Source organism: Bufo bufo, chromosome 2 (genome assembly GCF_905171765.1).
Source record: "Bufo bufo chromosome 2, aBufBuf1.1, whole genome shotgun sequence".
Classification (NCBI taxonomy): Eukaryota; Metazoa; Chordata; class Amphibia; order Anura; family Bufonidae; genus Bufo; species Bufo bufo.
In genome coordinates, this window is record NC_053390.1 from 61023464 (window position 1) to 61048546 (window position 25083).

The 25083-nt window shown below is 43.7% G+C and overlaps 1 protein-coding gene across 1 annotated transcript; it reads left to right on the forward strand.

Annotated features, from left to right (window-relative positions):
- Nucleotides 1-9438: 9438 nt before the first annotated feature.
- Nucleotides 9439-10661, forward strand: LOC120991328 (E3 SUMO-protein ligase ZBED1-like). Its single transcript, XM_040420162.1, has 2 exons — nt 9439-9928; nt 10136-10661. The coding sequence occupies exons 1-2, from the start codon at nt 9482-9484 to the stop codon at nt 10616-10618; spliced, it is 930 nt and encodes a 309-aa protein (XP_040276096.1). The 5' UTR covers nt 9439-9481; the 3' UTR covers nt 10619-10661.
- The last annotated feature ends 14422 nt before the right edge of the window (nt 10662-25083 follow it).

The following is a 25083-nucleotide window of genomic DNA, read 5'->3' on the forward strand; positions in this document are numbered from 1 at the left end:
GCTCAGAAAAGTCAAAAATAGTGAGATATCTTGCAGAGGGATGCAGCACTCTTAAAATTGCAAAGCTTCTGAAGCGTGATCATCGAACAATCAAGCGTTTCATTCAAAATAGTCAACAGGGTCGCAAGAAGCGTGTGGAAAAACCAAGGCGCAAAATAACTGCCCATGAACTGAGAAAAGTCAAGCGTGCAGCTGCCAAGATGCCACTTGCCACCAGTTTGGCCATATTTCAGAGCTGCAACATCACTGGAGTGCCCAAAAGCACAAGGTGTGCAATACTCAGAGACATGGCCAAGGTAAGAAAGGCTGAAAGACGACCACCACTGAACAAGACACACAAGCTGAAACGTCAAGACTGGGCCAAGAAATATCTCAAGACTGATTTTTCTAAGGTTTTATGGACTGATGAAATGAGAGTGAGTCTTGATGGGCCAGATGGATGGGCCCGTGGCTGGATTGGTAAAGGGCAGAGAGCTCCAGTCCGACTTAGACGCCAGCAAGGTGGAGGTGGAGTACTGGTTTGGGCTGGTATCATCAAAGATGAGCTTGTGGGGCCTTTTCGGGTTGAGGATGGAGTCAAGCTCAACTCCCAGTCCTACTGCCAGTTTCTGGAAGACACCTTCTTCAAGCAGTGGTACAGGAAGAAGTCTGCATCCTTCAAGAAAAACATGATTTTCATGCAGGACAATGCTCCATCACACGCGTCCAAGTACTCCACAGCGTGGCTGGCAAGAAAGGGTATAAAAGAAGAAAATCTAATGACATGGCCTCCTTGTTCACCTTATCTGAACCCCATTGAGAACCTGTGGTCCATCATCAAATGTGAGATTTACAAGGAGGGAAAACAGTACACCTCTCTGAACAGTGTCTGGGAGGCTGTGGTTGCTGCTGCACGCAATGTTGATGGTGAACAGATCAAAACACTGACAGAATCCATGGATGGCAGGCTTTTGAGTGTCCTTGCAAAGAAAGGTGGCTATATTGGTCACTGATTTGTTTTTGTTTTGTTTTTGAATGTCAGAAATGTATATTTGTGAATGTTGAGATGTTATATTGGTTTCACTGGTAAAAATAAATAATTGAAATGGGTATATATTTGTTTTTTGTTAAGTTGCCTAATAATTATGCACAGTAATAGTCACCTGCACACACAGATATCCCCCTAAAATAGCTAAAACTACAAACAAACTAAAAACTACTTCCAAAAATATTCAGCTTTGATATTAATAAGTTTTTTGGGTTCATTGAGAACATGGTTGTTGTTCAATAATAAAATTAATCCTCAAAAATACAACTTGCCTAATAATTCTGCACTCCCTGTATGCTTTCTGTTGATAATTCTGCTGTGAAATAGAGCTTACCTTACATTAATTTACTGAATCTTAAAAGCATATTATCTTTTCTGCTTCTGTGAACACAATATATAACTGTTATATGACATCCAGAAACATGAAGTCACTGTAAATAACTCTCTTTCTGTCTCTTATATAAAACTGTATTAACATTATTGGCAGGTCTAGCTGTATAACATTTAATTGACTTTACCAACCTAGGAAAGGTCTTAGCTGGCCAGCTATACTATGCAGTGGTGGGAGGTGCACATCCATTTCCCCCCTCAGGGTCTTCTGCCTGGTGGTAGTTGTCGTGTCCATGCTGTCGGTGGGTTTTGGGGCTCAAGACAGGGCCTCCTTGGGGAACTGGGGAGGGTCAATGATGTGACAGTTCGGGGTGGTAGTACAAGGCAATGATGAGGCCAGATTTGGAAGTAACAAGTCTTCTGTACTGTACTGAAGCGATTTGGGCAGATGACACACACAGACACTTGCACATTCTAGCTATAGCTCTTAGCTAACAGGGTTGGGACCAGCCCATATCCAACAACTGTCTGTAAAGGCCAGGGCATTCACTTTATAGTCCCCCATACACAGCATACAAAAATTCACAAAGTACAGTCTAACCTTTTTAGCAGTGAATCATTTGGTTACTGCAAGTGCATTGCTGAACTGGTAAAATCTGGAAGAATCACTTAACCTGCGCCGCTGCTTCTTCATTTAGAGCAGATGCTATTTTGAGTGAATATTTCGAAACTAATGAAAAAAGTTTGGGATTTACCAGAATCTGAATTTTTGGGGGAAATGCATAGTGAATGTAATGTAACAACTGTAGGCAGGGACAGAGGAGGACAATGAGTCTCTGAACTACAGTAGAACTCAGCCTGCTTCCCCTAACTACTTCCAGTATAAACCCTAAATGGCAGAACTGCAACGGGACGACAGTCCTTACCCTAGTATAAGTGCAGATCAGACCACACACAATACAGACAACACAAAGCAGAGTAGTGCGAAATGGGCCAAAACCAGAAGGCCTATGCAGCATCAAAATGTGAGACAAAGGAAGGTTAGTAATGCGGTCACAGCACAAGAAATCTAACAGCACACAGTAACAGGAAAAAGAACCACATTAGTAAAGCAAAGACTATCACTGGCAATGGTGAATAGACAGGAGGGGCTTTAAAGAGGGCGCCTGGTCCCTGGGCCAGAGCCTGATAGGTCCAGTGGCCCACCGCTCCATAGGTCATCCCACTGATTATCTCCTCCACTGCGGGAGGAACAGAGCATTGCATCCTGTAGCTAAGGATGATTGCACATCACTAGGGGACATGGCTCAGCAGAGCATTACACTCGGCACGGCTGCACCAAAGCTGAGGATCGCGCCGTTTTAGAACTGATTTGCTAATCTCTACTGCATGTTCATTGCTTGAGCGATACAGTGATGACCCCAGAAATGTTGACTGGCCCCTTTGTTATTCTTACTTGCCGATGCAGAAATCAGAGCTTCTTTATTATAAAGTAGACATATTGTATTAGGAGATTTGAAATGCATAATAAAATCCAATGATTCCTCCAAACAGAGCACAAACGTTTCCAGCGTAATTGGAGATAAAAATGAAAAACGATCACGATGTTTCCATTCTAATTAATGAGCCAGCGCTTTATATGACTGCTGCACATTACCATTAGATTAAATGGCGGCACAACGGCACTTAGAGTCCTGCAATGTGTTGCACAAGGAGCTGAAGAATGTGCTAATGTGCCATTACCTTATCACTTAGTGACACATTACACTGACTCGTGTAAGTATGGCTGATATCCAATAATACACAATCGCTGTTATTTTAAAATTAAGTACGTTCATTTATTGCCTTATAATGTTAGGACATCATTGTTAACCTCCCCGGAAAATTCTAGAATCAGTTTTAGTTTTTTTTATGTCCCTATAAATTTTTAAATGAGAATATAAAAAAAGGGGCTTTTGCGACTGTAGGATAGTAAGGGCACTTTCACACTTGCGTTTTTGTTTTCCGGCGCTGAGTTCCGTCACAGGAGCTCAATACCGGAAAAAAACTGATCAGTTTTAGCCTAATGCATTCTGAATGGAGAGCATTCCGTTCAGGATGCATCAGGATGTCTTCAGTTCAGCCCCTCTTACGTTTTTTGGATGGAGAAAATACCGCAGCATGCTGCAGTTTTATCTCTGGCCAAAAATACTGATCACTTGCAGGAATGCCGGATCTGGCATTAATTTAAATTGAAGTGTATTAGTGCCGGCATTAAGTGTTTCGGCAAAACGGATCCGACTTTCCCGTCTGTGTGTGCGCAGACCTTTAAAAATGCAAAAAAAATGAACACCGGATCCGTTTTTCCAGATGACACCGGAGAGACGGATCCGGTGTTTCAATGCATTCGTCAGACGGATCCGCATCCGGATCCGTCTGACAAATGCCATCAATTTGCCTGATCCGGCAGGCAGGTCCAGTGACGGAACTGCCTTCCGGAATCCTCTGCCGCAAGTGTGAAAGTACCCTAAGACTATGCACTGAATATTCAAGGAAACAAGGAATATTCAAAGGAAAAAAGTTTTAAAAATATTTGATAATCCTTTAAGAACCCACACAGTAAGACTAGCGTGATATTGCTGATCAGTAACTAATAATGGAAAAACAAGCCCTATATAATGACCTATTAGGGCCACACGGAATTATACAATAACTACATAGACATAGTGTATAGCCAGGTGTACAAACAACCATTTTATAAGCATAAAAATCTTTATTTATTACACGTACATAAAAACATATACAGTGGAGTCCATTCAGTGGGACAGACATACATAAAAGAAGGACAACTGGGATGAGGCTAAATAATTACAGTATATGTATAGAAGGGTAAGAATAGCAAAAGTTTCTTCCAACTAGTTGCATACAAATTACATAATTAAAGTGCTTAATCCAAAAGAAAGGAGGAGGAAAAACGGCACAAGGGATAGTGGGTCTCCACTACAGGCGGCACATAAAGTGGAATCCAATCTATCATTGTGAAATCATAAATGGTAATGTAGAGGAGAGCCAAAAAATTGCAGAGGAAGCTTACCAATTCACATAACAAAGTGTAACCAAATCTCCCATACCAGTGTCCCTCACTTACCCAACGCGTTTCTCCAGATGGCTTCGTCAGGGGAAGTCCCTATCCCTTGTGCCTTTTTTCTTACTCCTTTATTTTGGATTAAGCACTTTAATTAAGTAATTTGTATGTGACTAGTTGGAAGAAACTTTTGCTATTCTTACCCTTCTATACATATAATTATTCAGCCTCATCCCAGTATGTATGTGTATTAAATAAAGATTTGTTTGTAGTCTAATAACCTGGCTATACACTATGTCTAATAATGGAAAAAGAAGAAACAACTGAATTGCCCAAAAAAAGATACTAACTAAAATAAATTATACTGCTATGTCAGGAAAAATATAAAAAAATAATGGCTATCATGAATGCAGGGAGGGAGAAAATAAAATATGGTGGTCCTGAAGGCCAAAATAAAAACCGGTGTCCCTGAGGGCTAACCTAAAATGGTGGTCCAGAAGACTAAAATAAAAACTGGTGTTCCTGAGGGCTAAAATAAAAATCTGGTGGTCCCAAGGGCAAGCATAAAAACTGGTGGTACTGTTGGCTAAAATAAAAACTGTTTTCCCCGAAGGCCAAAATGAAAATGTTGGTTCCTGGAGGTAAAATATAAACTGGTGATCCTTAGGGTGAAAATAAAAACTGGTGTCCCTAAAGGCTAAAATAAAATAAAAATCAGCTGGTCCTGAGGGCTAAAATAAAAATCTGGTGGTCTCGAGGGCTAAAATAAAAACTGTGGGCTAAAGTAAGAGCCGGTGGTTCCAAGGGCCAAATTGTAAGCTGGTTGACATTGTGGGCTATAATAAAAACTGTTGATTCTGATAGCCAAAATGAAAACTGGTGGTTCTGTGGGCCAAAATAAAAACTGGTGGTCCTGAGGGCTAAAAAAAACCTTATGGTCCTGAGAGTTAAAAATCTGGTCCTGAGGTCTTAAACAAATACTGGTGGCTCTCAAGGCCAAAATAGCAACTGGTGGTACTGTGGGCTAAAAAAAAAAAAAAAAAAAAAGATGGTTCTCAGGGCCAAAATAAAAAATAGTGGTCCAGAGGGCCAAAATAAAAACTTTGTGAGTGCGATGATGTGTGCCTACTCAGCTAACATACCGTTATTAAAGTTAATGTCTATTATTATTGTTGGCAGCTAGGGTCTAGACCTTGTGTGTTCAGCCCTGAAGGGCATGATGTGACAATGGCCCCCTAAAGTGATGCCACTGATCTTAAAGGCGTTGTCCGGGATTGGGGACATTGCTCTAATAGTGCAAGTGTGGCATACGCATTACATACAAGCATGTAGTGCCTCTGGCACAGATTTCTGCAACCCCGTTTTCATCTTTGAAATTCATGGCTGGAAGTTACTGTTTTCTTCTCCTCATTGACGTACCGGGTCCCTTGCAGGCAAGCAAAGCTTCCTCATTCGCTGCTCAGGGAGCCCGGTGACGTCATTGGCAGCATAAGTAATTTATGCAGAAGTGGATGGCGGGGTGGTAACTAGTAGGGCTGTCGAATATAATCGATGCAGCGATGCATCGCGATTCGACCCCCGGCGATTCTGCATCGATGCGGTTGCTTTAAATAATCGATGCATGTTGATGACGTCAGCGTCGCGTCCGCCGTGCAGAGCCGAGTCAGAAAAAAAAGTTTTTTGGCGCCTTCTTTCCCGCCTCCCGCTGACGACAGTGACACCCCCCCCCCCCCTGTGTCGCACGCGTGAGTCGACTCGTGAGGAGGACTGGAGAGGAGACGGACGTGCAGCATGCAGCAGCACTGAACATAGCGGACCCGTCCTCGTACCCCCAAGAGCGCTCAGAACTTTCTCTTCGGTCGGCTAACTGTGCTGTGCACAAAAGAAAAAAAACAGGCTGTCTTGCGGGGGGACAGAGGAGGAGGAGACCCAGTGGAGAGTGACCCGAGCTAGGCCGCAATCGCCAGTGCCACACAGACAACAGCAGCACGCAGTGACTGCAGCAGCACACAGTAAGTTAGTAAGTTACCCTTCTGCATTTTTTGGGGGGATTTTTATTATTTTTGGGGGGGAGATGATGATCTGCTTCTGCACAATTGCACACTGAGTGTCTGACTGTCTGGCATATCTTTGTATTACTGTGATGCATGTGATCAGTGATCACTCACTAAGACCTCTAACTTAGTTTACAGCATTGCAAAAAGCTGCAAGTCAAATACACTATGTGTATTAAATACACTACAGTCAGTGGCAGCTTTTTGCAATGCTGTAAAGTTAGAGGTCTTAGTGAGTGATCACTGATCACATCATTTACAAAGATATGCCAGACAACACTGTCTGCAACTGTGCAATACTGCTGTTCTTGGGATTGTCATGTGGTTTAAAGCACAACTATTTAACAATATAACATGCCTGCCTGCCTGTTTGGTTACTTAAAAAATAAAACATTTTGACTGTTCTTTGTTCTGTCCCATACATCTTGAACTGGGTATTTTACAATTTTTAATTTTACCCCCCTTTTCACTTTCCAGTTTCGTGATGCAATCAATCAATCAATTGCTATCTTTCTTTTTAGGAGAGGGAGACCAGCCCATCCGTTACCCGGCTCGCAGGACAGGGAGCTAGGCCGCAGCTGCCAGTGCCACACACTCCGAGTCCCTTCATCATCACAGGCAGCAGGAGAGGAGACCCGCAGGTGCCACGTGCCAGCCAGACTCTGCCACCTTGTTGTGACAGGTAGGTGACCATCACACAGATACACCACTCACATAGACTGCAGCTGGTCACTGCCTGTTACCGTACCTAAAAAAAAAAATTGTCACTTGTGTCACCTCACCTGTCCGTTTTTCCTCACTCCTCAGGCTCAGTCCAGTCCACCACAGGCAGGAGGAGAATCGCTCCACCACCAGCAGCCAGCAGTGCCACCACCACCACCAGCACCACCGTCGTCGTTATCATCGTATCATCATTAATCAGGTAGGAAAACTAATAAACATCATCTTTCACATTATATTAAATAACTATGTCATGAAAGGTTTAATGAGTTTAAGTGACAATCACCAGACCATACCATTGCCATTTAATTAATTATGGTTACGTTTATGACTGTAGGTCTGCTGGTGCTGGTCTAGGTCTATATATCTCTATCTCTAATCCATTGAAATGAATGTTCTGTCCTGACCATTTGTCCACTTGTCCAGTGTGACTGTCTTGTCTTAGTGATGAATGATGATTGTTTGATCACAACTTTATTGATACTTTTTGATTTATGGTTTTGCTCATCACTGCCCCAGCCCCACACATGCTGCAGCTGCACTGCAAGGCAAGTGCATTGTGTGTGGGGCAGTAATGATGAGCAAAACCAAAAAGCATCATATTACAAATACAAACAAGGTAAGTATGAACTTGTGAATTGTGAATCAATCACCAAGACAAGACATTCAAATGATGCATAAAACCAGAATTAATGAAATGGGTGGCACTGGCATTATGTCATTGGGGGGGGGGGGGGGGGGATGTTGGCGGGACATGTTGTTGTTGTGTTGTAGCAGCCAGTTTGTGATCTCAAATAATGCCAGTGTACCAGATTGGAGAAGGAGAGAGAGTGCGATATAACGTGACCGGCTGTCGCTGACTCTCTGAAACTGTGACCATTGCAATGCCAATGCATTGACCAATGAGTCATGACCACCAGTTGAGTTGACCAACCACCGGCGGCAGACGAGATGAGGGGCCAGGGCGCATTTTTTCTTTTACACATGATGAATAATGATAGTTGACACTTGACAGCGACTGCGACTAACTGCGTGTGTGGGGGGTAGAATAATAAATGAGGATTTTACATATCATACAATTACATACATACTAGAAAGAAACGTGTTACTTTTTCTGTTGATCTCGTGGCAGGCTTTAGGCTTAGTCACTCAAATTTTTTTTTTTTTTTTTTTTAAACTGACAGAGTTTGACAACATCATCGTCACGTCAAGACTTGTGTCATCCCTACTCACAAATTCACATAGATGCCTGGCATGCATTGCATTTGCTAGTAAATAAAAATGGCAGAAGTAGAACAAAAGGAACGAGAGATAAAAAATGCACCTAGCTTTTTAAAAGCAAACATCTGGGAACATTTTGGCTTTTATGAAAAAAGTAGGAAGCACGAATTGGACAAGTCATACGCTGTGTGTAAAATCTGTCACACAAAAATTAAATATCTAGGGAATACTACTAATCTGAGAAACCACGTCAGCCGTTTTCACCCAGAAATGCTAAAACCTACCACCACCACCACCACCAAGGAAATGAACCCAGATCAGCCAAGAATTGATGCGATGTTACAGTCAACTTTGCCGCCCAACTCTGAAAAGGTAAAGAGAATAACAAAAGCTGTGGCAGCTTTCATAGCGAAGGACCTGCGCCCTTACTCTGTTGTGGAAAACAGTGGGTTTCGCTACCTTTTGAAGACAATAGAGCCGCGTTACAAGATCCCGTCACGAAGTCACTTTACAGAAAACGTCATACCTGCACTCTACCACGAAACCAAAGCTAAGATAATTGCATCAATGAGCCAAGCAAGTCGAGTCGCAATAACGTGTGATTCCTGGACTTCAGTCACGACAGAGTCTTATGTTACAATAACAGCACATTACGTTAGTAAGGACTGGCAGATTTTGTCGCATGTACTGCAAACGAGAGCCATTTATGAGTCTCACACGGGTGCTCATCTGGCAGAGCTACTTTCTCATGTTGTGGAAGAATGGCAGCTGTCCGATAAATCTGTAGTGCTTGTGACCGACAACGCGTCAAACATGATAGTTGCAGCTCAAGTTGGAAAATTCCCCCATGTGAAATGCTTCGCCCATACACTGAATCTTGCATCCCAGCGAGCGTTGAAAGTGGCCACTCTCTCTAGGCTTCTTGGCAGAGTACGTCGGATATCCACATTCTTTCACCGCAGCACTAGAGCAAGCCACTGTCTAAAAGAGAAACAGAAATGTCTTGGCTTGAAGAATCATAAGCTGATAACTGATGTGGCAACAAGATGGAACAGTGCATACGACATGGTCGAGAGGTTCTTGGAACAACAACCTGCAGTCTGTGCCACCTTGCTGTCTCCAGAAGTCAGAAGAGGAGAGTCCGATCTCTGCACTCTAAACGAAACAGATGTGTCAAATGCAGAGGACGCCGTGAGTGCATTAAAGCCAATGAAGGATGCAACCATGCTGATGTCAGAAGAGCGCAATCCAACAGTTTCTCTCATTGCCCCTATAAATGCACAACTTCTCCAGAGCATGACAGACACGATGGGAGACACACCCATGATCCATGAGATCAAGAATTCTATTAGAACAGATCTCCAGAAGAGGTACAGCAGTGAGGCCGAGAAGAAGATCCTTCATACAGCCTCTGCACTGGATCCTCGCTTTAAGGGACTGCCTTTCATCCTCACAGATGAAGAAAGATTGGAGATATTTAAAGGAGTCACTGAGGAAGCTGCATCCTTGGAGGTAATTAAATTAATTTGAAGAATTCCATCATGTTTCTTCTTGAAACGACAGTAGCACAAGCACTACCACGCTTCTGAATCTGATGCGGTGCGGGAACTGTACTGTCCGTTTCCTGTGCTTTTTCATCACCCCATCAGAATCAAAGGCATTGACATTTGTGTTTTTACTTATTGTTTTTTTTTCCGTTTCTTTTTTGTTCAAACACAGATTACATCAGATGAGAGTGAGAGGACACAAGAGGATCATCAAGTGCCTAGAAGAAAACAAACTCTGGAAGAAGAGGACAGTTCACCCATCGAAGACAACCATTCTCCACCATCTCCTCCCAAAAAGGCCAGATCGCTGCTCGTGAGTTTGCTGGGACAGTCTTTCACTGACACTGAAGGTACAATAGAACCCAAAAAGACCCCCTATGCCAAGGCTGAAGAGGAAATGGAAAACTATTGTAAAGCCCCACCTCTGCCTCTCACTGAGGACCCTTTGAACTGGTGGCGTGAGCATGAGGTCATATTTCCCCTCCTTTCTCGGCTGTCAAAGCAATACTTGTGTATCCCAGGTACAAGCGTGTCTGCAGAGCGGGTTTTCTCCACTGCAGGAGATGTGGTAACTGCAAAAAGAAGCGCCCTCAAACCAGACCATGTAGATCAATTGGTGTTCTTACAGAAAAATCTACATGTTCCCAAATGCTGAGCAGTGTTTTTAATTTTATAGATTTTGTTTATAGCATTGTCTCTGCCACTGAAATATTTTATTTCTCTGTCTCCCCTGCCAGACTCCCCTTTTCCCTTCCCCTTCCCTTTTCCCCCTTCCCCTTCCCCTTTCCCTTCCCCTCCCCTTTTCCCTTTCCCTCCCCTGATTATTCTGATTAATCAGAATATATGATATTATTCTAGCTTTTAGCAGCACTGGAGTGGAGAGGAGATGGAGAATGGTTTTCTATTATGCGACTGTCCGTCCGATGCATTTTGTATTTTTACACTGACGTGTTTTTTGGTGTTTTCCCAATGTGTCTGTCATGCTCTGTGAATTTCTGACTCTGTTTAGGGGTTTAACCTTCAACCAAAAGAATTCTGTATTTAATTCCAGACAACTGACGCCCGCCAAGCCACCAGAGGAAGGCAAATCCTTGAAAGAATAAATTGAAACTTAAAACCTGGAGTAAATCTTTATTGGATCACACAAATACACATTCACACAAACCAAAAAAACACACCGACCTTCTGACATCATGTCTGACTATGGTGGCTGTGCCACATTGCCCGTCCTGTGGCCTGCCCTTTACCATTATGATTCAGTGAGGAGGATGTGTGTTTATTTTTTTTCTGGTATTCTGTGGTGTGTGTTTGTGATCCCATAAAGATTTGTCCAAGGTTTTCAGATTCAGTTGAAAATGTATTCTGTCAAGGATTTTCCAGCTTCCTCTAATGGTGGCATGGCTTGGCTTCAGTTGATGTATCGTGGTAGAGTGCTTGCTGAGTGCTCAGTGCAGGTAACGTTTTCTGTAAAGTGACAACTCTGAGAGCTTATAGCACTGATCTAGACGTACTACCCATCTGGTGCTGGTGCTGGTGGTGGTGCTGGTGGTGGTGGTGCTGGTGGTGGTGCTGGTGGTGGTGGTGGTGCTGGTGGTGGTGCGCTCCTGCTGCCAAAACAATCACGGTGAACCAGGAAGTTCTGCAACACAGACAACTTGAACACACTGTGTGACAGACAGTTCCTGACTGGCAAACATCACAGTGAGTGAACCTATAACACAGTCACTGACTGTGTTTATTATAGGTTCACTGACTCACTGTGATGTTTTACAGTCAGGAACTGAAGGGCTCCTTTTTTTGTAGGTACTGTTTAAAGTGTTTAATATTATATAATATATATTATATGGTAAAACTATTGTAAAACTTATAAACTAACTGCACCAGCCAGGCCAGCACAACAGTTTAATGTTACAGAGACACTGACAGTACTGTTTTAAATAAATACTGTTGTCTGCTGCACTGTTTTGTTCATTCAGACTTTGCTATATGATATGCAGGGAACTTGGTATGATTTGTTTAAATAGCAGATACAAATAAATATTTTTGTGCAATTTCTGACTGATTGAATTAATTTTTTTATGTAAAATTGAAAAACAAGGGGACTTGGGTAATAATCTTGATGCATCGTGATGCATCGCCGAATCGAATCGAATCGAATCGTGGACTTGATAATCGTAATCGCATCGAATCGTGAGACGAGTGAAGATGCGCAGCCCTAGTAACTAGGTTGGCTGACATCGTGCTAAGCCCCACCCCTTCAGTCCGGTGACGTCACCGGGCAAGGAGCTTTAGAATAAATGGAGGTGAAAATTGATGAGGGGCGGAGTTACAGCGGCTGGCCGACATCCCGCTAAGCCACGCCCCTCCAGTCCGGTGACGTCACCGGGCAAGGAGCTTTAGATTGAATAGAGGTGAATATTGATGAGGGGGCAGAGTTACAGTGGAGCAGGGAGACAGCTGTAACCACCTGATGCCATGCTGCCCCAGGACCCAGAGGGCAGTGCAGCCAGAAGTTAGGGATAGATTAACAGATATATAAACAATGAATGGGGGACCGCTGGAGCCATATAGAAGTGGTGAAAATAGCTGAAAATATATGGAGGCACCTTTATTTAGGCTACTTTCACACCTGCGTTCTGGTGTCCGCTCGTGAGCTCCGTTTGAAGGGGCTCACAAGCGGCCCCGAACGCATCCGTCCAGCCCTAATGCATTCTGAGTGGACGCGGATCCGCTCAGAATGCATCAGTCTGCCAGCGTTCAGCTTGCAGCGTTCGGGTGTCCGCCTGGCCGTGCGGAGGCAAGCGGATCCGTCCAGACTTACAATGTAAGTCAATGGGGACGGATCTGTTTGAAGATGACACAGTATGGCTCAATCTTCAAACGGATCCGTCCCCCATTGACTTTCAATGTAAAGTCTGGACGGATCCGTTCAGGCTACTTTCACACGTAGAATTTTTTCTAAGTTATAAAGCAGACGGATCCGTTCTGAACGGATACAAACGTCTGCATTATAGGAGCGGATCCGTCTGTGCAGACATCAGACGGACCCGCTCTGAACGGCAGTGTGAAAGTAGCCTTAGATGTACATTGTGAGTAAACGTTTTTTTTTTTTTTGTTTTTTTTTTTATTGGTCCCGGACAACCCCTTTAATTGGATTTTCTTGGAATAATTTAAATAAATAATGGAGTTAGAGTGTGTTAATATAACAAGCCATCGATACATCACTGATACAGTTCCACAGATGGTGTTTTCCCCGCTCATCTCCATTTTCTGGTCTTGGGCTTGACACACAGGAAATGGCCTGGACTGCCTGCTCAGCCAATCACTGACTGTGCCCCACCTTGACCACTGATTGGCTGAGCAGATACTTCCTGTTTGTCAAGACACAAAAGGGAAGTGGATACTTGCAGGGACTTGGGCAGCATCAGAATGGGATCGTAGGGGAATCGGTGAGGTAATTAGCTTTTCTTTTTATTAATTAATGTATTTATTTACTTATTTATTTATTTTTCAACTCCCTCGGCGTCCATTATAATGAATTGTTTCCCTTCTGGAAAACATCTTTAATGTTACAGTGTCATTTTGCCAGTGATTCTACATCATACATGTAAATGATACGTTATGTCCATACAGTATGTGAGAATTCTATCAATTCCAAAAACCTCATTTATTTTGTCAACCCGTTAAACAAAGTAAGAAGGAGAAATAAGTAAAAGCAACGATTGTGTGTGGTCATATGGAAGGGGGAGGAATCCCCTGGGGCAGTAACTGTAAGACAATATGTATAGTGGTAGAAGGAAATCAATCAGTGACGTTTCCCATTGGGCGCTCAGATATACTGACTCGAGCCTTGAGCAGAAAACTCTTCCTCCAGCAGATGGTGTTTGTCTGCTTCTGTGAACTAATTGCTATCAATAATTAAAAACAGGTCTCTGATTCATAGGCACGGGGGCTGAGGATCCTAAATTAACCATTTTATAATCATTACTGCCCCTTTTATGCTGTAGATTAAGTTAAAGAGGGAACTGGGGATCATTACCTAAACATATTGGCTCAAAAATTGCTTTTTTATTCGTTAACCTTAACTCCAAAGCCGAAAGTTCTCTTAACTAGAAGGAGAATTTTCATTTGAGCTGATGTACAGAAAACATCACAGGAGAGAGAATATTTCCCCATGGAACTGGTGAAATTGGGAATTATGTTTTGATATTAACCCTGCAGCTTTGGAATTATAAAATAGAATTTGAAAAACTTAAAGGGGCAGTCCCTTGAAAAATATTCTACATTTTTCAAAGCAACACCTGGATCTGAATATTTTCGTAATTGCATGTAATAAAAAATGTAATATAGCCACTGAGTTATTCACTGAAATCTATCTGTATAGCGCCACCTGCTGTTTGCTCTTTTTCTAATTTCTCTGTCATGCTCACTGAGATGGAAGCACATGCTCAGTTCCATCCTTCAGCTGCAGTAGAAAGGACACACCCCACTTCCTCCAACACAGTAACAGCAATATCTGCAAATATGTGTTAGGGATACAGATAAAGATAAATAAGTGGGTGGAGGAGGGATAACAGGGGCAAAACTAAATTATCCCACCCCAGGATGATGGGATGCAAAGAACCTGCAAGAACAAGGGACCCTCTGATCTTTGCGCCACAATGCCCAGGTTTTTGCTCCCCTCCTCCCCCACTGCAGTTAGAAAGGACCCCTCAGCTCTCCTAAACTTTTCAGTAAATAATTACATTTTGAATAAAATAATCTTGGATCATCTTTTCTTAGAATTCTGCATTGTGCCATTTTCGTGGCTAGGGTTGCTTCCCCATAACTTGGCTTTCACTCAAGTAATGACCCCTGGCACACCCGCTATTGGTACTTGTCTCTAAGCTGCACTTCCCCCTTGCTTTTTAGTCTCTAACCCCATCAGGTCAGTAGCATTCTACCCCAAATAGGCAATGACAAAACCTACTGGTGACCTACATAGCATCCACACCCTACATATGTTTTGTCTCACTGCTTCTGATAGGAGTTAAATGTGCGTCAGGTGCAAATGCTCTGCTGGTCCATTTCATTTTCGATGACTGTATGATCCCTAAACACATGTGTGCTTCCTTGTCTTTCCCCTTGGCTGGACATACCTTGATATATATTCCATGAGATGACCAACTTTTCAAAACAACATGATTTTGTAATATAGTGCCACAATATGTCTATCCTCTATATAAGGCTATGTTCGACCACCTAGTGGCTGTGTTGTGCATTGCAGTCGGTCAAGGCTTTTTCTAGAACCTTCCTATATTGTATTGAATTAATTTCAGTTCTGAACCAAATTAGAGCTGAGATAACGTTGGACACATCTGTACTTGTTTTTATTGTCAGAGTCTTCAACACGTGGGCTCCATTTAGTATGTCATGCAGTATATGTAATTAGCTTCAATGTGTGTATTATATTGATTGGCGAATATCCTCGTTCTTGTGTAGCTCATCGTATCTTACAGTATTTGTCCTGTTTTTATCATGCTTACATCCTAATAAAGATGAATTCTTGATTCTCTATGTGGGTGATGTATCTCTTTATAGGAGCTGTGTTTGTCCGGATACATAGCATATATCATAGTTCAGTGATTTAACTGCCCTCATATTAACTATTATTCCTGTTGGACATTGTCAGACTATGGAGGGACACAGCCTCAACCTGGCTATACCAAGTTGTTCATTTATTCATAAATTTATAGTGGGGATAAAAGTAGAATGACACAATGGTGAGATCTAAGAAAAGAGGTTCCAGAATTGTTATATTATGGAAATACAGGTATTTACTACAATACACGTCAGGAGAGATATATGGTCCTGGTTAAAGAGGTTTTCCTGCACTTAGATATTAATGGGCTATCCTCAACCTAGGTCAACAATATCAGATCAGTGGATTCTGATGCCCATCACCTCCACAAATCTGCTGTTTTGGGCAGGGACCTCTCTCCTGTAGAGTGTAAGTTTATATGGGCAGGGACCTCTCTCCTGTAGAGTGTAAGTTCTTTTGGGCAGGCACCTCTCTCTTGTAGAGTGTAAGCTCTTATGGGCAGGCACCTCTCTCCTGTAGAGTGTAAGCTCTTATGGGCAGAAACCTCTCTCCAGTAGAGTGTAAGTACTTTTGGGCAGGGACCTCTCTCCTGTAGAGTGTAAGCTCTTATGGGCAGGGACCCCTCTCTTATAGAGTGTAAGCTTTTATGATCAGGGACCACTCTCCTGTAGATGGGTAAGTTATTTTGGGCATTGGCCTCTCTTCTGTAGAGTGTAAGCTCTTAAAGGGGTTATCAGAGTTTTTTTGCTCTTTCTATGTTCCTAACTAGGCAAATGTAACAGATTTCCAATTAACTCACTTTATCTCCAGTGGCTGGTTTCTCAGATTTCACTGAGGGTCACATGACCTGTGATGTCAGCTTCTCTCCCTGCTCTGATAAAGTTTGTTTACAAGCCTGTAAACGAGTCGTCACTGTGCTGGCCACGCCCCCTTCACTGCCGTCTGCTCTCTCCTAAGATTCTTAACCCCTTCAGCTGCACAGACTGGCTAGCTGCAGCAGTGACAATTCTGGGCACAGGAGCTGACAGACTAGAGAGAGCATTGCACAAGAAGGTAGGGGGAAGATCCTGTGTGTATTAGCAGTGTCATTGTACAGCTGGGACTTGTAGTCCTACACATACAACATGCTGTTGATTCTCCCAGCACTCAGGGCAGCTCTTGTATTCACTCCCTTAGCAGTGTCATTATACAGCTGGGACTTGTAGTCCTACACATACAACATGCTGCAGAGTCTCCCAGCAGGCAGACATGTCACTCAGGGCAGCTCTTGTATCCACTCCCTTAGCAGAGCAGGGGGAGGGGCAGAGATTGTTGTTATTGCATGTAAACAAAGGGCCAGAAAAGAACCAGGGAAATGAGGAAATATATATATATTTTGCATAAAACTTGCTTAGCTCAGTTATATATTGCTGTATTGCTGCCCATCAGATTTTCAGTGCTATATTATTTTTTTCATAACTCGGACAACCCCTTTAAGCTTTTGCTGCATGGACAGCGCAGGGTTTCCAACCATCCAGAAATTCCTGGACAGTCCGTAAAAATAGGGCCCTTTTTTTCCAGTGTCCATGAAAAAAATAGATGCGGTTGTGATTTTTTTTTGTGGATTTTGGCACTTGAGCAGATCATTGTGATTGTAATTACAATCATTTTATGACTCACACTAATGACTGCTAATGCATTCATATCAGTATACTAAGCCATAGACATCTATTTAATATAATTAGAGATGGGCAAATCAAAGTCAATAAAAAAGTGACTTCGATACGAATTTCAGGAGAAATTTGATTTGCCATGAAGCTCAATTTCCTCGCGCTTCATGGTAACGAATACATTTTTCCTGAAATGGCAGTAAAAAAAAATACATACGTTCCTCATCCATTTGCTCGCGGAGAGGCCGTCGTGGCCATATTGATTGTAGAAACCACGTGAAATCTTGCACACGGTGACTTGTGACGTCACCCATCTGGATAGGCGCAGTGACGTCTTCAGTGATAATGTCACCGCGCCAGGCCAGCGTGATCACGTCATCATGTCACCGCGCAAGATTTTGTGCGGTTTCATCTATCAAGATTGCCGCAATGGCTTCTTTACTAGCAAATGGATAAGGTCAGTATTTTTTTTTTTTACCCTTATTAACTCCTGAAAGCGCTGAATTTTAATGTGAGATGCCACGATTCTTTGTGAAATTCTGTGAAGCTGGCAAATTGAATTTTTGATAACTTTGCTCATCTCTACTTATAATCTTTATAATTAATTCGGGTTTTCCAATCTGCCCGTAAATGATATTAAATAATATTGTCTGTCCATGATTTTTGGATGCATTGTCCCAAAAAAAAAAAAAAAAACTCTCCTGTACAGTGTAAGCTCTTATGGTCAAAGATCTCTGTCCTGTAGAGTGTAAGCTCTTATGTTCAGGGACTTCTCTCTGGTAGAGTGTACGCTCTTATGTGCAGGGACCTCTCTCCTATAGAGTGTAAGCTCTTATGAGCAGGGACCTTTCTCCTTTAGGGTCCATTCACACGTTCGTGGTGTGTTGCGGACCCGCAAGTTGCGGATCCGTAACACACCCGGCCGGCACTCCCTATAGAAATGCAGACTGGAAGCAAATGCGTAAGCGGAGAGCACATAGTGTGCTCTCTGCTTCACGTCCGGGCCCATAGAGAATGAATGGGTCCGCACCCGTTCCGCAAAATTGCGGAACAGGTGCGGACCCTTTTGCGGACGTGTGGATGGGCCTTAGAGTGCAAGCTCTTATGGGCAGAGACTTCTCTCTGGTAGAGTGTAAGCTCTTATGGGCCGTGACCTCTCTTCTGTAGAGTGAAGGCTCTTATGAGCAGAGACTTCTCTCTGGTAGAGTGTAAGCTCTTATGTGCAGGGACCTCTCTCCTGCAGAGTGTAAGCTCTTATAAGCAGCAACCTTTCTCCTTTAGAGTGCAAGCTCTTATGGGCAGAGCCTTCTCTCCTGTAAAGTGTAAGCTCTTATAGGCCGTGACCTCTCTTCTGTAGAGTGTAAGATCTTATGAGCAGGGACTTCTCTCCTGTAGGGTCTAAGCTCTTACTGTATGAATAGAATCATCTCTCCTGTAGATTCTTGGATACGTAGAACTACAGGTAACAGCACTCTGCTAGTCAATTGCGCAAAGATATAAGCAAACACTAAAAGAATAAATGCTTGGGGGTCATACTTACTGCAAATGCAGCTAGAAGCTTTTTGCGAATATAATTGATCAAAAATATTTCGGGCCCATCTACCGGTCGTCAAGGTCGCTTCTAATCAGATGGGTCCTACTCTGACATGCCTCTCCTGGGCTTACAGCCTACAATCTGGGCAAAGTAGTACCAAGCTGCATCCTACACATGCCTCTCCCAGGTTATGAGCCTGCAGTATGGGCTGGGTAGAATACAGCTGTACAAGCTATCTAATTAAAAGCACATGGTAAATGGGCTGGTGGTGCACGGTTCAATCTCACCACCAGGGGGAGCCACTCCCCTAGTGGCAGTGACAATGGGGAAAAAATAAACGAACCAGCACCTCCACAATAAGTGAATATAAGAACGCAGGTGCACGCTACCTTGGCTAAAACACTCTTGGATACGTAGAACTACAGGTAACAGCACTCTGCTAGTCAATTGCGCAAAGATATAAGCAAACACTAAAAGAATAAATGCTTGGGGGTCATACTTACTGCAAATGCAGCTAGAAGCTTTTTGCGAATATAATTGATCAAAAATATTTCGGGCCCATCTACCGGTCGTCAAGGTCGCTTCTAATCAGATGGGTCCTACTCTGACATGCCTCTCCTGGGCTTACAGCCTACAATCTGGGCAAAGTAGTACCAAGCTGCATCCTACACATGCCTCTCCCAGGTTATGAGCCTGCAGTATGGGCTGGGTAGAATACAGCGTATTCTACCCAGCCCAGCCCATACTGCAGGCTCATAACCTGGGAGAGGCATGTGTAGGATGCAGCTTGGTACTACTTTGCCCAGATTGTAGGCTGTAAGCCCAGGAGAGGCATGTCAGAGTAGGACCCATCTGATTAGAAGCGACCTTGACGACCGGTAGATGGGCCCGAAATATTTTTGATCAATTATATTCGCAAAAAGCTTCTAGCTGCATTTGCAGTAAGTATGACCCCCAAGCATTTATTCTTTTAGTGTTTGCTTATATCTTTGCGCAATTGACTAGCAGAGTGCTGTTACCTGTAGTTCTACGTATCCAAGAGTGTTTTAGCCAAGGTAGCGTGCACCTGCGTTCTTATATTCACTTATTGTGGAGGTGCTGGTTCGTTTATTTATTTTTTCCTCTCCTGTAGATTGTCAGCTCTTATGAACAGGATCTTCTCTCCTGTAGAGTGTAAGCTCTTATGGGCAGGTTTTTCTCTACTGTCGGGAGTGACTGGGCATATGTCTTTGGTAGTTAAGCTAGTTCCACATCAGAACAGGTTCCAGAGCATCAGTGTGGAGGACAAGCAAGCAACAACTGTAGTGACAATTCCTGTGTATAGTGGTGAAGGCAGGCTGGAGAGCGTCCCAAGACATCTGACAGACAGGGCCGTCTTTTCGAATGGGCACGCTGGGCAGTTGCCCGGGGGCCCCACTTGCCTGGGGGCCCGCCTGCCCAGTGAACCCACCAGCCAACTTCCCAACCGTCATTTAGCAGCGTTGCCGCCAGGGCCGTCTTTACCAAGGGGCAAAAGGGGCAGCTGCCCTGGGCCCAGTTGCTCCTGGGGGGGCCCAAGGCAGCTGCCTCTTGAGCCCTGCTAGCTACTGCCCCGGGTGTCAGGCTGTCGGCTACACAGGCATCATGATCGTACTGTGTTAATGATCTTAATTCTAGGACCTTAATGAGTTTTGATCTAGGACCTTAATGACATCATTACCATGTGACCAGTAACCTAGCAATTACTGGTCACATGGCTATGAAGTCATCACAGGTCCTATCAGGAGTGTTGCAGAAGTTAACTGTGGAGCTTTTCTGTGTAAAGATTACATCAGAAAAAGGTGACATGGGGTTGTTATTTTAATATACTGTAAACTACTGTATAGTGGGGTGCTGTGTACTGTGTGGGGGGCTGTATACTGTGTGGGGGCCTGTATACTGTGTGGTGGGCTGTATATTGTGTGGTGGGCTATATATTGTGTAATGGGCTGTATATTGTGTGGTGGGCTGTATACTGTGTGTGGGGGGGGGGGGGGGGTGGCCTGTATACTGTGTGGTGGGCTGTATAGTGTGGGGGGCCTGTATGTGTGGGGGGCCTGTATAGTGTGGGGGGGGGGCTGTATAGTGGGGGGAGTGCTATACTGCTGTACTGTATAGTGTGGGGGGCTGTATACTGTGGGTGCGGTATAGTGTAGAGTGCTGTACTGTATAGTGTGGGGGGCTGTATCGTGTATAGTTTGGGGTGCTGTATACAGTGAGGTGCTGTATAGTGTGGGGGTCTATACTGCTCTACTATATACTGTGGGGTACTGTATAGTGTGGGGTGCTAAACTGCATACTGTGTGGTGCTGTATACTATAGGGTGCTATACTGCATACTGTGTGGTGCTGTATACTATAGGGTGCTATACTGCATACTGTGTGGTGCTGTATACTATAGGGTGCTATACTGCATACTGTGTGGTGCTGTATACTATAGGGTGCTATACTGCATACTGTGTGGTGCTGTATACTATAGGGTGCTATACTGCATACTGTGTGGTGCTGTATACTATAGGGTGCTATACTGCATACTGTGTGGTGCTGTATACTATAGGGTGCTATACTGCATACTGTGTGGTGCTGTATACTATAGGGTGCTATACTGCATACTGTGTGGTGCTGTATACTATAGGGTGCTATACTGCATACTGTGTGGTGCTGTATACTATAGGGTGCTATACTGCATACTGTGTGGTGCTGTATACTATAGGGTGCTATACTGCATACTGTGTGGTGCTGTATACTATAGGGTGCTATACTGCATACTGTGTGGTGCTGTATACTATAGGGTGCTATACTGCATACTGTGTGGTGCTGTATACTATAGGGTGCTATACTGCATACTGTGTGGTGCTGTATACTATAGGGTGCTATACTGCATACTGTGTGGTGCTGTATACTATAGGGTGCTATACTGCATACTGTGTGGTGCTGTATACTATAGGGTGCTATACTGCATACTGTGGGGTGCTGTATACTATAGGGTGCTATACTGCATACTGTGTGGTGCTGTATACTATAGGGTGCTATACTGCATACTGTGTGGTGCTGTATACTATAGGGTGCTATACTGCATACTGTGTGGTGCTGTATACTATAGGGTGCTATACTGCATACTGTGTGGTGCTGTATACTATAGGGTGCTATACTGCATACTGTGTGGTGCTGTATACTATAGGGTGCTATACTGCATACTGTGTGGTGCTGTATACTATAGGGTGCTATACTGCATACTGTGTGGTGCTGTATACTATAGGGTGCTATACTGCATACTGTGTGGTGCTGTATACTATAGGGTGCTATACTGCATACTGTGTGGTGCTGTATACTATAGGGTGCTATACTGCATACTTGGGGGTTTACATCCACTTTAATCATACAACTAAAAAAACGAAATAAATATAGATATATATATAAATGTACACACACTCTGGTGCTGGTGGGTACTGCTGGTGTGGGTACTGCTGGTGCTGGTGGGTATTAATGTTGGAGTGGCGTGTGTACTGCCTGGGTACTCTACATTGTGACATCACAAAAAAAAAAAATGTTTGGGTTTACATCCACTTTAAGTTATTAGTGCCCCTCAAGTTTTGACTGTAATATCTTATGTGTCCCCCTTATATAGCAATCTTAGAGTTGCCACTCGTTCGAGGAAGTGTAAAAAAGGTGAGGAAAAATAAAGTTTATTACGTGTTGGTGAAAATAACCTTTAGTGCAGAAATGAAACGTAATGTTTTGAGTGGAGCACAGAAGAGGAAAAAGGCTGCAGAGGAGAAAGAGAAAATGTGCAAACTTCCAAAACTAACATCTTGGCTCAATCCAGGTGCAACGTCAGCCAGTAGTTCTGCTCCTCCAGATGTAGCATCCACATCTACATGCACTCCAATTCCAGCAGAAATACCAATGGTATCATTACCTGATCCTACTGCTGGGGAAAATCCACAAGAGGAAATGCCCAATAAATATCGCCTTATTGATAATTTGCATTTTTATTCTAGTGCGTGATTGTGTAGACAGGGCCCCAGTGCACTGTATTGCCCGGGGGCCTATAATGCTCTTAAGATGGCACTGCTGACAGAGACTGGTGATCTGTTGCTGTGACTGTGGCGTGTGCCATAGTAATTAAGTGGCATAAATGGATGGAAGAAAGAGCCTCAGTGAGGAAACTGTGACAAGCCATCTGTAATGTAAAGCCCCCAAACCTTTTAGCCTTGTTTTGTTCTGCATCTCACTTTCGGTCTTTAGTTTATGTTCTTGCTTTGCCGTTCCTCTGCAGGGCAAAACCACTGACACCCTATCTCCACCATTCTGCAGAGTAATGTGGGCAAGCGACCAGGGATGGGAGGCACAGAGACCATGGAACATATTCAAACCTATCCCGGTACACAAGGTGAGACACAACAAGACATGCATGCAAGCGCCCGACTTTTTAGGGAGGGTGCTTAGGGACTGGGGGTCCCCCTTCCCCTTCCCAGCCTTGGGTCATGTGTAGCACCTTGCCTCTGTGGTTGGGTACCTAAGGGGTTAAGGGTTTATGGGAAATACGTCACTCTAGGGGCGTAGGATATGTCTCCTCCCTTTATCCAGGTTATATAACCCCCTCCTCTGCTGCTGCACTTCCTCTTTGTCAGCGGAAGCCGTGTTGCCCACCCTCCTGCCCTTGAATGGGTAGTTTCAGCGTGGAGTTGCCTTGGGGATTCTGGTTTTCTCCAGGGGTGTATAAAAAAAAAAAAAGACAAGTTGGGAAGAAAGGTGTAGGAACATGTATAACTGTTGTTTTGGAGATATTTACGTTGTCTTCTTCTTTTAAGAATGGCGGTATGATTTGAAATATGAAGTCACAGCTGGCGGCATTTGATACAGCGGAGTGTTGGAGATGGCTGATGGCGTACTTGCCCGCCGGGAGTCCGGCGGTTGGCATACCGCTCCAAGATGATGTTCTTTGGTTTTGCCGTTTAAAATAAATAAGCTGTGGCCGATCATCACCCAGCTAAAGGTTACCTGTTGTCTCGAGTGTTTATTAACTGGTTCAGTTTCAGTTAGGGGGAGCTACAGGTAGGCAGAGGTGCCGGCCCGGTTTCTATCTCTCCTCCGCCCTCTCCTGATTACCAACAGTCTGTTACGATTTAAAGGGGCCATTGCATAGAGATGAAATCCTGGTGGTTATTGCAGGTGCAATAGTTGGACACTGATCCATCAGGGTCTGGCCACTTACATCTAGCAATAGAGAATAGTGGCATTATTATATTTAATTAGGGGTGAGTAGTCTGTAGGACCTCCTCTCCCCACACACGTCTATCCACATTCTTACATTGTGACTTCTCTGTCATAAATAATGAATACGGACAGCCGAGTCATGCCATTAAGCAAAGTACATTCTGTGTATTGGTCCTGAATCACTAATTTCCTCATAAAACCTGTTTATTAAGATGACTTCAGACAGTGAGTCAGCATGCAAGATGTAGCCGTAGTTCTCCGTCAGCCATTTAAAAACATGAAGTTCAAGCGAAAGCTAATGATTTTATTCCCCTGACTTACGGTAACTGGAGAACCACTGACATCATGTATACAGGGAGATACAGTTGCCTTAAATGAATTATATCCTGATTGAATCAGCAGTGAAATGGATGGTACAGCCTGCGCATTGTGAATCAAAGCCGCACGCCATGACATTGTATCCATAAAGCATTATGATGGGGTCCAGGTTGATATACTGTAGCTGTCATGGCACTGCAAGTTTTCTCTTGGATGATTGGTCTTGCTTTAATCTATCAAATTTCCATCAACTTTTTAAAGAGGGTGTCCATTTAGATAGTCCTTTTTTGTTGAAAACTAAGATGATCACAGCATATCCCACTGCATATCCCACTGCTAGGATTGCATCGAGCTCTTGAAGAGCAGGTGCAGAGAATGGGAGTGGTAGTGGCCCTGATGAGATGTTGTGTCACGGTGTGCTCCATCAAGCTCCCTGGGGATTGGTGCAGTGGAAAGCTGGTTTGAAGAATCAGGTCATAAGTAAATGTATAAAGGTCTCTCTTTACTTAGTGCAAGATATAGCTTGTGGCAAATCCAGCAGCCATAAATGCAAAGTGCAGCTTCTCTGGCACCAAATGAGGAGGCATGGTGGCAGGTTGGATGGCAATTGATTGAAACAAGCAGGCACTTGCGGAAATAGGTGTCCACTGTAATACAGGCTTGATGTTAGTTTGGCCTAGTGGTGGTTTAGGTGATGGGTGTCTGTGCCGTAGTCCCTCAAATGCAGCAGTGTCTATAAAGCTTTAATTTTACTGATCACTCAGTCTTTGTACATTGATCCTTTGTGAAAGCAGTGTTCTG

Bases quoted from the DNA above. Each gene is read 5' to 3' on its own strand.
- LOC120991328 (XM_040420162.1), top strand. From the start codon at position 9,482: ATGGTCGAGAGGTTCTTGGAACAACAACCTGCAGTCTGTGCCACCTTG. The intron at 9,929-10,135 runs GTAATTAAATTA...GTTCAAACACAG, and splicing joins AGGAAGCTGCATCCTTGGAG to ATTACATCAGATGAGAGTGA.